The sequence below is a fragment of the Calonectris borealis genome, chromosome 11, assembly GCF_964195595.1.
Source record: "Calonectris borealis chromosome 11, bCalBor7.hap1.2, whole genome shotgun sequence".
NCBI lineage: Eukaryota > Metazoa > Chordata > Aves > Procellariiformes > Procellariidae > Calonectris > Calonectris borealis.
The window spans coordinates 23,309,212-23,324,056 of NC_134322.1; the positions used below are offsets into that span (position 1 = coordinate 23,309,212).

The 14,845-nt window shown below is 61.4% G+C and overlaps 1 protein-coding gene across 3 annotated transcripts; it reads left to right on the forward strand.

Moving 5' to 3' along the window:
* Window positions 1-355: 355 nt before the first annotated feature.
* Window positions 356-13,415, forward strand: GRAMD2A (GRAM domain containing 2A). 3 transcript variants are annotated; one of them, XM_075160591.1, is made up of 13 exons: window positions 356-429; window positions 1,101-1,442; window positions 4,069-4,182; window positions 4,913-4,970; window positions 6,450-6,522; window positions 6,604-6,707; window positions 7,489-7,587; window positions 8,542-8,613; window positions 9,710-9,772; window positions 11,089-11,245; window positions 11,573-11,672; window positions 11,775-11,882; window positions 12,354-13,415. In XM_075160591.1, exons 3-13 carry the CDS (start codon window positions 4,079-4,081, stop codon window positions 12,355-12,357), a joined length of 942 nt encoding a protein of 313 aa, XP_075016692.1. In that variant the 5' UTR covers window positions 356-429; window positions 1,101-1,442; window positions 4,069-4,078; the 3' UTR covers window positions 12,358-13,415. The 3 variants fall into 3 exon arrangements, with proteins under 3 accessions (XP_075016692.1, XP_075016690.1, XP_075016691.1); XM_075160589.1 differs by having other exon boundaries at window positions 357-429; window positions 4,055-4,182; XM_075160590.1 differs by lacking the exons at window positions 356-429; window positions 12,354-13,415 and having other exon boundaries at window positions 1,315-1,442; window positions 4,055-4,182; window positions 11,775-11,920.
* Window positions 13,416-14,845: the final 1,430 nt, after the last annotated feature.

Sequence of the window (14,845 nt, forward strand, 5' to 3'; positions counted from 1 at the left end):
GGGCTGCCGCGCTCCTTGGGCTGGGGGGGGGAGGCGGTGGCGGGGCTCTGGGAGGGCTCGGGGGTCCTGCTCCTGCCTGCGCTGGCGGGCAGAGCCCGGGGGGGGGGCCTGGAGCCGGGCCGGGGGCCGAGACCCGCCCGGGGCGAGGAGAGCGCGGAGCTCCGGCCGCCGCGGGGCAGGAGCAAGGTGCCCGCGGCCCCTTTAAGAGGCGGGTCTCCGCTAGACTCCACCCCCTCCCGCCAGTGGGCGGGGCGCGGAGGCGGTGGAGGGAGGGGAGTTGAGGATGGCGGCGAGTTGCAGCCACCAATGGGGGCGCGCGGTGGGGGCGGGGCGTGGCGGCGGGCGGCCAATGGGCGGGCGCCGGGGCGCCGCGAGGAGGTCGGGCGCGCAGGGCATGACGGCGCCGGGCAGCGCGGGGCCGCCGCGCAGGTAGGGGCGGGCGGGGGGGGGGCCCGGGGGCCGCGGGGGGCCGGGGGCCGCGGGGGCCCGAGGCCCGGGTGGCGGCCGGGAGCCGCGGGGCGCGTCCCCGTTGCTGCCGGGGAGCCCGGTGCCGGCCCTCGGCCTGCCCTCAGCCGGCCGCCGGCGGCGTCGCGCTCTGAGGGGAGCGCGGAAACACCGAGGCACCCCCCCCTCCGCACTGAGGGGACGAACCGGGGCGGGGGGCGGTCCCGCCGCTGCCCGGCCCGGGAGCCGCCGGTTCTGCCGGGGGGGGACGCTCCGAGCCCGGGCGGAGGCTGGGGGCTGGCCCCCGGCGTGGCTCGGTGCTGGGCGGCGGCCGAGCTCTGCCCGGCCCCTCGTTGCCCCACCGGGGCCCGGGGCCGCGAGGAGACCGGGGCTCCGTGGCGTGGGGCCCTTAGAGCGGCAGTCAGTCAAAACCAGTGTCCCGGGTGCTGGGAGAGATCCTGGGACCGAGGCCTGGGCTCTCACCCCGGCTGCGTCCCGCCGGGTATAGGGCCCCGGGGACGGGCCGTTCCCGGGGGGGGACCCCGGGGGGCACGGAGGGAGGCCGCCCGCAGGCAGACCCCGGGGCGTGGGGACCGGGGAGACACATGGCTCCATCTCTCCCTCCTCTTCTTGACCTCCTGCCTCTCTCCTGACAGCGCCGCTCGGGACCGGCCGTTCCCCTCCAGCATCCTCGGCGGTGGCTCCGCTCCAGCAGCCAACACACGGGATTGAAATGACCTTGAAAGCCGGGAACAAGGGCAGCTCGCCGGATCCCGCCTGGGCTCGCTTGGGCCGAGGCAGCCCGGCCGCAAGTGCCTCCCTCCGGCTCTGATCCTCGGGTTTTTTTTCGGGAGGCGAAATCCCTGGCTTGCTCTCTCCTGCCTCTGCCGCGCGCTTCCCCCTCACTTGCAGCAGCAGCGGGGAAGGGATCCAACGAAAATCAAACGCCGCCAGAGGGGCTCACGCCGGACCATTTCCAGGCCGGATCCCAGCGCTGTGTAAGGGAAGGGAGATGCCAGTCTGTGGGGAGGGAGCAGCACTGGGCTTCGCCTGGCAAAGCTGCAGCCCAGGAGACGAGCTGGGGGTCTCAGGGAGCCTGCACGGGCGGGGGTGGGGGTGTCAGCCCCGGTACAGCAGGCAGGGGGTCGGCAGGTTGCCAGCAATGTTTTCCCTTTGCTGGGGACTCCTGTGCCCACCCAATCTGCCTCGTCTTGGGGGCTCCATGGTCCGACTGTCTTTGCTCCGCTTGTAGTTTGGGTCACTCGGGACAGCGGTTTTCCTGCAGGAGCAGCTTTCTGCTGAAAAAAAAATCCTCGAGGAGGGTGATGGTTTGAGAAAGTGTTTTCCTCCCTGAGCCACCATGGGAAGCAGCTCTTGGCAGGGAGACCTCCTCATCAGCTGTGCCTGGAGCCCAACCTTATCTTATCCTGTGCTCCCGAACCCCGGATCTCCATCCCTGCTGCATCTGGGAGCCAGGACAGAGCGAGATCTGGAGAGGGGAGACGAGGCAGCTGCTGCGATGTCTCCGCTGGGTCTGAGGATGCTCCTCACAGCCCCCAAGACCCTCCCTGGAGCAGCCCGGTGCCAGCACTGTGTCCGGGGACCGTCTGACCCGGGACTTGTCGCTGGCGGTGACCATAAGAGGGAGAGAAAACCGGGACAGGACTGTGCAGTGCTTCCAAGTGCTCTCCAGCCTCTGGCTCTTCTCGTTTTAGGGGGATTTCTGTGTGTTTGGTGACTTTGGGGGGCTCTCTCGATGCCCTCGCCTCAAGCAGGGGGTGCCTCTCCCCGTCCCCCGCGCGGTGCCTGTTGGCGTCAGCCCCAGTTAGGGCTAAATCCGCTCGCCCGGATTAAGCGGTGCAACCGCTTGAGGATTTAAGGAATGACGTGGGGGAAGCTGGAGCGGGCTGAACTCCGGAGAGGGAGGCTCCAGAGTGGATTGGAGCCCCTTTTCCAGCATGGGGGCAGGGGGGATGAAGGTGTTGGTGCCTCCATGATACGAGTTTTGGCTTCAGGGCAGCGTGGCATCACCTGGCAGAGGGTTTTTGCAGCGCGGGGCTGCCCATCCTGAAGGCACGGGGTGTCCGAGGAATCAGGCAGGGAAAAAGCCTTTTGGTGCGATGCCAAGGGATGTTATTTTGGTGCTTCTTGTTGGTAGAGTCTCCCTTCCCTTCCAGACACATCCTTTGACCTGAGATTCTCCTAAAAAAACCCCACAACCTTGGTGCGTTCATCCCATCCCCGCAATGTTCAGGCTTTGGGGCCGTGCGGGCAGCTCGTTTACTTTGCACATGCCGACTGCGGGATCCAGGAGCTGTTTCCCAGCCTGATCCTAACCACGCGGCATCGGTGGCTTGTGTTCGGTTTTTCTGCAGCCCTACATACGTGCTGCAGCTTGAGGGAGCATCCCCCATGCCTCCAGCCGGGGTTCAGCCCGGCTCTTCGCATCGTGACAGCGTTTTGGTTGGGCCCTCGAGGCTGCGGGAACACGGGGGCTCACGCAGCTTTGACTCTCAGGTGACGGGTGATAGGTGTCGGGGTGCAGCACCCCCTCCGGGGTCTCCCCGAGTCCGTGGGGGGTTATTTAGATGGATTTCCCTTCGGACAAGCCCCTCAGCGCAGGAGCAGGGTGTGTGTAGGGAAGCATGGGGCAGCGAAAGAGCGCGCCTCTTTATTTAGGAAGCAGTTTGGGATGGCTTCTCCACCTGGGCTCTGCCGCACCACGGCATTGTCCCTGCGGGCACCGGGATGCGCTCCAGCTCCGCGCTTGTCCTGCCCGCTGGCACTCATCCTGCCCGCTGCCGTCCTGCCTGTCCCCCACCTGCTCTGGCATCGCTCCCTGCCCGTTGAGCCGAGCTCTTTTCCCTTGAATAATTTCCTCTCCGTAGGTCTGGTGGCTGTTTGCCGGCTCTGCCGTGCCGCCGGAGCCCATGGATCACTGCTCTGGCATCGGTCCCCTGGGATTGCATTCTGCTTTGGCTCTCGGTGCCAGAAGTGCTGCGGCACGGCAATCTCCGGTTGCGGTTTGCCGAGGGCGGAAGCGTCACCTTTCTGGCCTGCCGGGTGATAACCTTCCCTGCGCGGCGCTGGGAGTGTGTTTACTTTACCTGTCGTGGGCGATAAGCGCCTCTGATAAAACTCATGATAGTAAATAACAGGCTTTAATGAGAGGGGAGCGATTAAAGGAGGGAGGTGGTGCCTTTGGTACGGGCTCTGCCCTGGGAAGATGGTGTTTTGCTGAGCCGGAGGAACAGACCCTGGCCCTCGCTGGCCGAAATCTCCATCACCCCAGGGAGTTTCGTAGACCTGTGGTTTTTCCCATCCCAACCTCCATCTCCTGGGGAGGAGAGGCTCTGCTTTGGAGGGTGTTATCTGAGGCAGTGGGGAGGGAGCCGCCGCTCCTTGGCCACTCGGTTGCGAGCCCCGGGGAGTTCCTGGCAAGAAATGCACTTTTTTTCCTCCACGTGACTTGAGAAATCGCAGAAATATTCTTGCTGTCCTTGAACGGCAGAGATACGAACGTCTCTGCGCGAATGGGGATTGAAGGGAATGGATTTACAGCTCCGAAACGCATCTCTCCCCTCTCTCCCTTCCCCTCGGGGGCTTACAGGCTTCTCCTTGCAGTGCCAAACCGATGCATGAAAAAGCAGCTCCCCTGAAGAGCCCCGAGCCCATGCACGGCCGTGAGAAACTGGAGGCATCGCACAAGGAGAAGAGTTTGGATTCCCTCGATGGCAGGTGAGGGGCAGCGTCACAGCAGGGTCCCGGGGTCTCTGGTTGAGTTTTTGCTCTTTTTCCGTCTGTTCCCACCCCCTGCAGCATCCCCGCTGCCTCCAAGCCTCCAGCTGGGAGTGGGCACAGGGCGTCCCCTCTTTGTTTTCGCCCTCAAATATTGGGTCTATAAAAGCAGGGAGGGGAGAAGGGTTTGGGGAAGGGGACCGGTATTCCCACTGCTGAGGTTTTGGGGAGGATTTCACTGGCTCTGTGGTTTCTCCCTCGCCTGGTGAGTGTGGATGGATGCCCCCGCACACGGCCAAAGCCGAGTCCGTCCTCCTGCCCCGGCACATTCCCAAATTCCCATTTGTGCTTTCCCTGGGGAAACCTCAGCCTGGCCAAAGCTGCCCATCACCAGCTCCCAGCTTGTCCCAGGCCGCTGCCGGGGGCAGCTTTGGGCTCCTTCCCCCAGCGCTGGGGTGCGTTTTGGATGCGGGCACCCCGGTGCTGGTGCCTCCACCGGCTCCATCAGCCCGATGCCTGACAGAGATCAGCCTTCTCCTGCAGCCGTTATTTAACCTCAGCAACGCCCGATGCTACGATAAATCACCGAGGTATCCGAAATGTGGCTTCCCGGGGTTTCTCTTCCGTCCTCTGCGTCTTGCCGTGTCTCTTCTTGTAGCACACGTGTTTTCAGGAGTGGGTGAGAGATGGGGCTCTTCACTTACCTGGTCGTTATTATTTTTCCTTCCAGCCTCCACCTGAATGAAGCCCTGAAGGATGAAGACATCAAGAAATGCCACCGGGAATTGGTAAGTCTTTGGCTTTGTGAGCGAACGGGCTGGTTCGTTGTAGCCTGACCCCGGCTGTTTGCCACGGAGGAGCCCATCCGGGGTCTCAAATGTGGGCTGTGGGAGCCGGAGGTGAAGCCGCGGCGGCTCCTGGTGCGGGGCAGAGGCTCCCGCCCGCATTTTCAGGGGAGCCGATGGCAGTTCCGTGTTCTGTGGCCTGTGATCTGCCCTGCAAACGCTTTCGGGATTTTCCATCCAGAGCAAAGGAAAAAGTGGAAATCTTGACTGCAAGCAGCTCCGTTCCCCTCTGTTTGAACCTTTTGGTTTGTTCAAATCATGCCTGAAGTGGAGCTTTTTGGTCTGTCTACAAACACGAGATGCTCTGGAAGAGGAAGGAGCGGAGGGAGGAGGCGTTTTCCCTTTCCCCGTGAAGAAGATAGAGGAGAAAAACATTTTGCCGATTATTCAGAGGCATCCGGGAGGGTTATGGAGTTGGCAATGGGTTTGTGCTGGGACCAGGGGGGTGTTTCTTGGTGGTGGCTTGGAGGTGATGCCGCAGTTCCCCCCCGTGTCCCCCTGAAACGCTCCCACCGGCGCCCCCACCATCCCGGCGTCTCTCCAGGGGGGTGTCTAAGCCGACGCCAGGTGATGCTGAAGCCTTGATCCTCTTACGGCCCAGCTCATCTGGTGACAAGGTGCGCGGAGCAAAGGTGACCTTGTCACCGCAGGCAGGAGGGCTCTGCCCGCGGTGCTGCCTGCAAACCAGCCTTGCTGCCCCAGGCCCTTCGAGCTGTCCTGGATCTCTCTGCATCCTGGCAAAGCCTCTCGTCCCTTGGATTTCGGGTGGCAGCCATCACCGCCGCGGGGACAGCCGCATCACCGGGGAGCACCCCGAGGTCTGGGGCGCTGCCTCCTCCGGCGCAGGGGGCACAAATCTGCCTGCGCTGCCTTACAGGACTAATTGAGTGGATTTAATGCAAAGTGTTGAACTGCTTCGGAGCCTTTGACTTATATACGGAATTATTTAAGGGCGAACCTGTCGAGCCTCCCACCGCAGCTGCCGGCAGGCTTTGAAGAGGCACCAGGAATATAAATAGCTGGATGGCGCGGCGCGATGGGCGCAAAGCAAGTGTTGTCACCGTGCCCCGAATAAGGGAAGAGCTCAAGGAGGAGGAGGAGAGAAACCATTGGGCAAAATAAATTGCCTGCAGATGAGCCCGGGGGGAAAACCGGCTCCTCGCAGAGGCTCAGCCTCCTTAGATAAACTCTAGATATTAGGGGAAATGTTTATTTGGGAGGATGGCACGGCGTTTGCTGGGTGCCGGATCATCTGACCCTCCTCTAGCCCTTCGGCTCCGCTGTCCCCAGCCCGGTGGGACCCCGCTGCGCCGGTCCCGGGTGTGGGGAGAGGAAGATTTTTTTGCAGGAGGGTGGGGGTTTTTTTTTTGGGTCTTCTTATCAGCAAGGTCACCAGATAACTTCGCTCTGTTTCATTTTCAGGCCGCTAGCAAGTACAACTCCCAGTACCACAAGCTGTTCAAGGACATCCCGACGGAGGAGAGCGTACTGAAAGGTGGGTGGCACGGCGAGGGACGGGCAGGGGGGCGGCAGGATCTGGCACACGGTCTGCCATGCCCCTCTCTCTGCCTTGCAGTTTGTTCCTGCGCCCTCCAGAGAGACATCCTCATCCAGGGAAGGCTTTACATCTCCCCCAACTGGCTCTGCTTCTACGCAAACCTTTTCGGGAAGGACATCAAGGTAACATGGGGACCAGGCCACCCCGGTCCCTTAGGGCTCGTAGCCCAGGCTACGCCGCAGCCCACTTATCCCCTCCCGCACCCAAATACCACCAAAATTGCCATCAAAAGCCTCCGATGCGAAGGGGAGCGCGGCTGTGCCTCCCCCTCGGATCACCTGCGGGATCTGCCTGGGGAAATCAAATATTGGTTTGGTTTAAAATTCCCTGATGCAAAACCTCCTACAAGCCGCAACGGTGTTTGAAGGAAGATCAAAGGTTTCGGGGTGGGGGGAGATTTGGCTTTTCTTCTTGATTTACAGTCTGATGTTTCCCCGTTAGTCTTGTGGCTGACGGGGATCTTGGGGAGAGACGACTTCCTTTAAAACTGCGCTGAAGAACTGAATTATTTATATCAATCGCTTTAAACAAATATCTAATGGAAGTACAGGGTTTCAATGAAGTTATCGTGCCATAAATTACATCCTGCCTTATTTTTAACCCTCCCCGGGCTTGCAGGGGGGCTCTCGTGATGGGTCTTAGGAAGAGTGACTGTACGATGCTTTCCCCATGTCCTCACTGTTCTGATCGAGTAGAAACCACCTCCGAGCCGAGATTAATGCGGGGGGGATGCCATGACCCTTAATAAAAAACAAGCTGTCTCTGGGAAATGCCGAATCCCCGCGTGGCCGCTCTGCTTGGGGCATAATTACGATGCGTATTAAATCTCCGCCTTGCAAAAGAAACTCCCTGAGCTCGCGCCGTGCCCGTCCCTGCCCGTCCCCCTGTCTTTTTGCCCTCCAGGTTGTGATCCCGGTGGTCTCCGTACAGCTGATAAAAAAGCACAAGACAGCTCGGCTGCTGCCCAACGGCTTGGCCATCACCACCAACGCCAGCAGAAAGGTAACACCGGCGCTTTGAGCATCGGTACCCGGCCTCGCCGCAGCCGGGGATGCCCTGGTCCGAGCTGGCAGGGAACGAAGCGATTCCCATCCCCAGCTGAAAGCGCGGGCCGGTTGGGAAGTGAGCGCTGCTCTCCGTGCTGGCAGCCAGCCAGGGCAAACACCGCGGCTTTGCTTTTGTTTCTGAATTTCACTTTGTTTCTGGGTGAAGCAAAGCCCAAGTGAAATTCGGCCGAGCCTGACAAATCCCTGCCAGGCTCAAATAAAACCTTTAAACTCCTTAAACGCAAGCAGGGGAAGGTTTTGGGCTGGTGTTCAACACGCGCTGGCGGAAAACTTGGTTAAGGGGCTGAATTTCCAGCTTTTAAATCATGCTGGGTGTTGTCGGCCGCAGTGAGCTGACGTCCTGCTCGGTGCGTCCGAGTTCTCGCCTGCCCGTGCTGCTTGTGGCAGCGTGTGTTGCCCATTCCCTCCCAGGGAGAGGGTTATTCCTGCGGGATTTTGGGAGGGGGTTATTCCTGCGGGATTTTAGCAGGGGGTGTGACAAGGCAGGATTTGGGTGTTCAAAGCGATCTGGTTGCAAGGCTGCTCTGCACATCGCGTGGGTTCTGCATCGGGCAAGGTGAGTGCTGCCCCGTGTCCCCTCGTGCTGTTCCGTGGGGACATTTTCGGTTGATCCTGGCCCCGTTTGCCGCCGCAAACCTCTGTCCTGAGCACGGGAGACTCCATGGGGACAGCAGCCGAGCGAAACCGGCCCCAAAAAATCTGGTCCAGGTTTTATCAGGCTGCAAAAATAGCAGTAGGGAAACTCCGCGGGGAGATGCCTGCGGGCGGGACGCGGCTCCCGAAGGAGGGGAGATTCAAGGGCAGAACGTCTCTGCCTGTCCCCTGCCTGTGAGGAACTGGACTTGGGATGGGGGGGAATCTCTCCTGGCAGCTTCTCTTTCTCTTGCAGTACATCTTCGTGTCCCTCATCTCACGCGACAGCGTCTACGACGTCCTGAGGAGAGTCTGCACGCACCTGCAGGTACCCTCCGCCCTGTCTGATGGCATTTTGATAGCCACAAGCTCCCTTTGGGCTGCGTCTCGGGGAGCAAAGCTCTTTGCCATCGCCAAGGAGGCTTTGGACCGCTCCCAAAGCCCTCCCTGGTACCCTGCTGCCTCTTCTCGGCATCCTTGCTCCGCCGCAAGGGACGGGAAGAGGGGCAGGAGCCCGCTGAGAATGGCAGCACTTCGTGACGCCATCCCCTCTGCCCGATGCAGGGAGCCGTCCCGCTGTCCCCGTTTCGTAGTTCAGAATGACAGTGGCTGTTTCTTGACATGCTCCTGAGCACCCCAGCGGGGCAGAGCCCGTCCCCGGGTGTCGTGTAGGCGTCCTGTCCCCGTGAGCCGCTGGTGGCCTTTTCTGGGTCATGGACGACGGAGGCAGAGCCCGGAGTTTCTGCTCTCTCCCAGGGCGTGTATATGAATTATTTATAATCTGGTAGTAATACTAGTTCTGCCACTCCACACATCGCTGCCTTTTCCCCAGATCTAAATTTTAAGGGAAGGAAAAATGGTACAAGGTTTAAAAAAAAAAAAAATTTGAATTAAGCCTGAAGGGGGAAGAAATCCATCAGCCCTCGAGCTGGAGAAGAGGGTTGTGGAGACCTCCTCTTCTCCCTGCCTTTGAAGCATGTGGGAAGCGGTGCCAGAGCCCTTCCCTGCCTGGAAGGGTGGCTGCTGGGTGTGCTGGGGCGGCGATTTGGGTGACTCAGCCCCGTCACCGAACTGGGGAATTTATTCTTTGAAATGTGCCCTGTTCTGCCCAGATATTCCCTTTTTTCCACCCCCCGCTGTGGTTTATCCCCTCCAGCGGGAGCCGAGACTGGTGCAGGAGCCCTTGCAGGACCCCTCGGCTCAGCCATGGCCCCGTAGGGTTTTCAGCAGCGGGAGGCAGGGGTGCAGTGCCCTGTCCTCTGCTGGATGCTTTTCTTCATCCCTCAAATTCCTACGCTTGCAAATTTTAAGCAGCTGCTCTTCATAGACTCACCAGAAACGTCAAAATTCAGTTTTCTGGCTCAGGGTGAAGCAGGGAGAGGTGGTGCCCCAGCCGGTAACGCCTTTTTTTTTCTCCCCTCCAGGTTTCGAGTAAGAAGAGCTTGAGTTTGAAGGAGCTGACGGAGGAGCCCGACGCTGTTTCACTGGTGAGGGTCAGGGCAGCTCTGGGAGAGGGAAGGACCCCCATGAACTCGTGCTGTGGGCAGGAGAGCATCCGCCTGGTCCCCTTGCTGGGTTTAACGCCTGCCCGGCGCGCTGAGGTTTGGTCGGCAGCCACTTGCAGGGTGCAGAGCCGGTCCTCCCCCCTCGCTGCCGAGAAACGTTGCACGAGGATGCGGCCATCACCTTCGTAGCTCGTCCTCCAGGATCCTCGTACCCCCATTTGGCAGAAACGGCCAGGTCAAGAGGACGATTTGGACAGCCCGCGGCAGAGCACGAGCCGATGACCCGGCCGGTTGGTCTTGGGGGTCCGTTTACAGACCGAAAAACTTCGGAGCGATGCGCAAAACGCTGCTGCTCCGCTCCCACCGGCTGGTGCTGTTCGCAGCTGTGAACGTGGATAACAGGCTGGAAATGTGGTTGAATTATCCAAAAAGCCGTGGATTGAGTGGGATGGCTTGTAGGCAGGAGGCTGGAGAGGGAAAAGGCTGCTGAACCGTGGTGTGACGAGGGGCCGCATCCTGCTGCCTTTGGAGCACAGCAGGGCTCGGCTCTGCCCACGGTGGCTGCGTCCCCAGCCAGCGGGATGTGTCCTCCATGAAATGTGGGTGGCCTGTCCCTGTCCCTGGTCACGAAGCCGTTGGTGCTGCAGCTGTGCCGGGCTGTACGGAGATGCTGAACAGGGTGTCCTCCATGGGCTGGTGGCCCTGTGCGTCAGGCTGGGTGCAGGAGGTGACAAATGGGGTGTCCCTCTGCACGCAGGACCAGGAGGTGACAAGAGGGATGTCCCCCGTGGGCTAGTGGCATCCCAGGGGTCGAAGGCGCTTTTGAAGGAGTGAATTGGGAGTGATCCAGGCTGGAAGCATCTCCCGGTGCTTCCGGGGGATGTAGCCCTTCAGCAGCTCCAGTCCCGGGGAGAACCCCTCTCCGTGCCGGCCGCCGCCCCGATTGATTCGGTGCCTTTCCGGCGCGCGCTGGGACCGGGATGCTGAGCCACGGGGGGGTGAGGGGCTCGGAGCGTGATGGGTGACCCCGCTGAGCTTCAAACCAAGGGTGAAGGAGGCAGCAATCGCTCTTTGGGGCAGGCGTGGGGTGCGTGGGCAGGTCCCTCCTATGGCAGTAGGAACCTGTGTCCCCACGGGGCTGTCGTGGAGGACCAGCTCCCCCTTAGGATGGTGTTTTGGATGTGCTGGTGCTCGATGGAGATGCCGTAAGGTTCGAGTCCGAATCTGGCCTCGGTGCTGCCGGTTTCCTGGGAGAAACGGCTGCCGGCGGCACGGCTCACCCGGGGCTGTTCCCGCAGGAGGTGATCGTCCCCGAGGGCAAGTGGAGGAAGGTGTCACCCGCTTCACTGTCACTGTCGCTGCCGGACGCTGACTACCAGTGCATCCACCGGACCTCCGTCAGCAGCCTGAGTGCCAAGGAGAGCTCCTTCACCTCCGAGGAGCCCCTGGTTTCGGGTGAGAGCTGCATCCGACCCGGGGACGCGGGTTTGTGCCCTGCCCCGCGCATGGTGCTAGGCGTGAACCTCCATAAATACGTGTTCCTCCCTCCTCGTGGAGGGGATTTCTGCCTTGCAGACGAGCGGGGTTGAGGCTGGGAGTTGGGGATGGGATGGGGTGTCCTGGCTGCGGCGTCTGAGCCCTCGGCGTGCGCCTGTGATGCCCATGCAGGCAGCGTTAGCCCACGGAGGAGGAATATTTGATGCTTGAAGGCTCCCGGTTGCTGGAGGAGCACGAGCATCTGCCCCGCGTTGCCGTGCTGATGACCCTGGGCTTGCATTTCAGAAAGTGCAATAAACACCGAGGAGGAGCTGGAGGTGGAGCAGAGCTGCGTGGCGGAGCTGAGACCTTCCGACTACCAGCTCCTGAAGATCTTCATCGTGCTGTAAGTGTGCCAGGGTGGCTGCGGCGTGGGGAGGATGGGGGGCTACGCCGGGAACGTCCATCTCGGGCCGCTGAACTCTTGTGCTTGTTCCTCTGCTCCCAGCATCTGCCTCCTGGTCGTGTCCTCCTCGTACCTGGCGTTTCGTATCTTCCGTCTGGAGCAGCAGCTCTGCTCTCTGAATCGGGACTACCTCTCCCGCGGGCACAGGAGGTGAGGGACCCTCAGGGACGCTTTGGGGCAGGTGGGTCACACCGCGAGTGGAGGACCCGAGGGATGTGGTGCAAAGAGCAATGGCTCCGCTCCGTGCCATGTCCCAGGGATGCTTTGTCCCTTATCCTGTGCCTGCTGCTGGGGTGGCCGATGGCAGACCCCAAAGCGCCATCCCCGTGCAGTAGATGATCCCATCGACTGCTGGTTTGAGTGACCGGGAAAAGCTCTGCTTTCCCTGAGAATTTCAGCCCTCGGGAAAAGGTTTCCTTGCGGGTTTGGGCTGGTTCCCCGGTTGTAGGAATCTTGGTGGAGCTGGGCTGTGCCCTGGGGCTAACGCAAGGGGTGGACAGGAGTGGGTTCCCTTGGATTGGGGACATCGGGGAGTCTCCCCCCTCGTGCCCTTGGGCACTGGGCTGGGGTACGCTGCCTCTGCGGCCACTCGCCCCATCTTACCCCGCTCTCTGCTTGCAGGTGACCGTTACCCCCAGCGCTGGCTGAGGACCGACGCCGGGACGGTGGCACCCTGCGTGCAGATCCCGGTGCTGCGTCCTCCCGGCTGTGGCTGTTGCACGTGGCCCGGCTTTCCCTCGGCTGGTAAAATGGGACCAAGTATCTTCTCTCTTCCTACTGGCACCCGCTCCCAGCGGGACCGCCCGGCCGGCTCACGGCCACCGGTGCCAACTCCCCGTCCCACTGGAATCCCGTTTTCTCCCCGGAACGCTGCTGCACCGTAGCGCCGGATGATGGCTCGGGGCTGCCGAGCAGTTGGACCTCCCTTAGGACTTGCTGCTAAAGCGGGTGCCGGTTTTTATTCCAGACTTGGGTTTTTCTTGTTAAAAGATGACCTTAGGCTCACCGGGAACCCCAAAAAATGTGGATGAGTTGCTGCTGCTGCTCTGGGTGAAGCCCGGGCAGCGGCTCTGGGCTGAACCCGCCTGTTCGTCCCCCTCTCGGTACCCCCGGGGCCGCGGCTGGAGAATGACCCCAACCCCAGGGGTCTCCAGGGACGGGGAGAAAGGGGCCACCAGCCCGGCTCCGTACTGGCCCCCAGCCCTTCTCTCCTGGAGCACCGGGGCACCCCGGGGTGCGTGTGTGTGTGTGTGTCTCCCTGCAAAGCACTTTAGGGTCCCCCCAGACCAGGTGTCCTCGCCGGGGACCGCACCTGGGAACAGTGCCGGACCAGGGCTTCGTTAGCCCCGCTCGCCTCGTTAAGACGTCCCGAAAGGAGCCCGCGGCTGGCACCGGTGAACGTCCTGGATCACAACGTGTCTCTGCCCTGGTTCGTGTTAACCTCCTCACTGCGCGGACCCGAGTGCCACAGGATTTATCCCGCAGGATTTATCCCGCAGGCTCCTCCGGGAGCGCGCTGGGGCGGCAGGTGACACCTGCACCATTTATTTTGGTTTTCTTTAGTATTTTTGGGGAACTACAAGTGCTGATGGGGCCAAATCCCCGCGCCCTGGGGAAGAGCTCACTGCTTGTGCCGGGCTCAGAACGGCTTTTAAATGAAAATAAAACCAGGATTTTCTAGCACGCCCCTGTCTGCTGCCAGCATCCTCGCGGCGCTGCAGGGCTGCGAGCCCCGAAATGGGGCACCCCCAGAATCTGGACTGTGCCGGAGCCCCTTCGCTGGCCACGTCCTCGGGACGTGGATTACATGGGGACAGCCCCGTCCTCGCGTGGGCTTGAGGATGGGTGGCATCACCTTGTTCTCCCTTTGGGACAGCGCTGGTGGACCCCCAATGTCACACCCCAAAGGGCAGGACAGGAGGGATGCTGCGTGGCCCAGCACCACCGGGATTCTGGTGGGTGCTCAGCATCGTTTCTCCAGCACTTTGTCACCCTGGCCATGCCGGGGGGTGTTCTCCAGGCTGGGGGTGCAGCCTTGGCTGGGGCAGGGGGACCAGGGGTGGGTTTTGGGGGACACCCAGGGCCAGGGATGCTCCTGGCATAGGGGATGGGGAGGTTTTTTCACTAGATGGCAGCAGAGACTGTGGGATGTGACGCTCAAGCTGGTGGCAGGGCCACCCTGGGGACAGTGGATACCTGGGGAGGGTGCTGAGCTGCAGTGGATACCTGGGGAGGGTGCTGGGGTGGGCAGGGTGAGCCTTTCTCCTCCTCCTCCTTCTCTTCCTCCTCCCTGAGCGTCTGCGACACAAATCACCGCCCCCTCCCCCCCCCTCCCCCGCCAGCCTGGCCCATGCAGCAAAATGCATGAAAATGGATGGAATGCACAAAAATGGCCCAATTTGAAAGCCACGGTGGAGGTGGCGTCGGCTAAGCGGGCACTGGGGTGGTCCCATTTTTTTGGGAGATTCAGCACCCTGGGGAGGGTCTGTGGTTCGGCCACGTTTCTGGCCAAACTATCGAAGCTGCTGCTTCAAAGCCCCGGCATTACGGGGCCGTCAGCCTTTGATTTTGTGGGTGACCCGGCGGATGAAAGGCGCCGTCCCGCTGCCGCCCCATCCCCGCCGGGGACTCGCCCAGCTCGTTTTGCCAGTGCGGCTGCCGAAAGGGGTTTGGAGGGTTTGGGGTGGTTTTCTCTAAAAACAAGTTGGTACTCAACGGGTTCAACCTCGAAGTGGGGCTTATGGCCCCAAAAATGAGGTTTAGAGGTTTAGGATTGGGGTTTTTTTGGTCTCTGTGCCCAGTCTGGTGTTTTTTGGGTGCTCCACAGCACCCAATACAAATCAGGTGCGTGGGGTCCCTCGTCCCTGTGCCGAGTCTGGGCCAGGTGTGTGACGGTGGTGACGGCCACTTCGGCTCCTCTCAGGGCTCTTTGGTTAAAGCCAGCGGTGGCAAAACCTGTGGGTGCAGTCGGCTGACATGGAGGAGGTTTGGAGGAGCCCAGGGGCGAGCCCCCAGTGTGGTTTGGGGGGTCCCTGCTGCCGGGAGCCGGTTGCAAGTCTCCGGTTTTGTTTTCCAGCCGCTGTTTGCCTGCCTGGTCGGTGCGTGTTTGCTCT

Coding starts and splice junctions, on each gene's coding strand:
- GRAMD2A (XM_075160591.1), top strand. CDS start 4,079: ATGCATGAAAAAGCAGCTCCCCTGAAGAGCCCCGAGCCCATGCACGGC. Junction 8,614..9,709: donor GAGTCTGCACGCACCTGCAG/GTACCCTCCGCC, acceptor TCTCCCCTCCAG/GTTTCGAGTAAGAAGAGCTT. Junction 11,673..11,774: donor CTGAAGATCTTCATCGTGCT/GTAAGTGTGCCA, acceptor CTCTGCTCCCAG/CATCTGCCTCCTGGTCGTGT.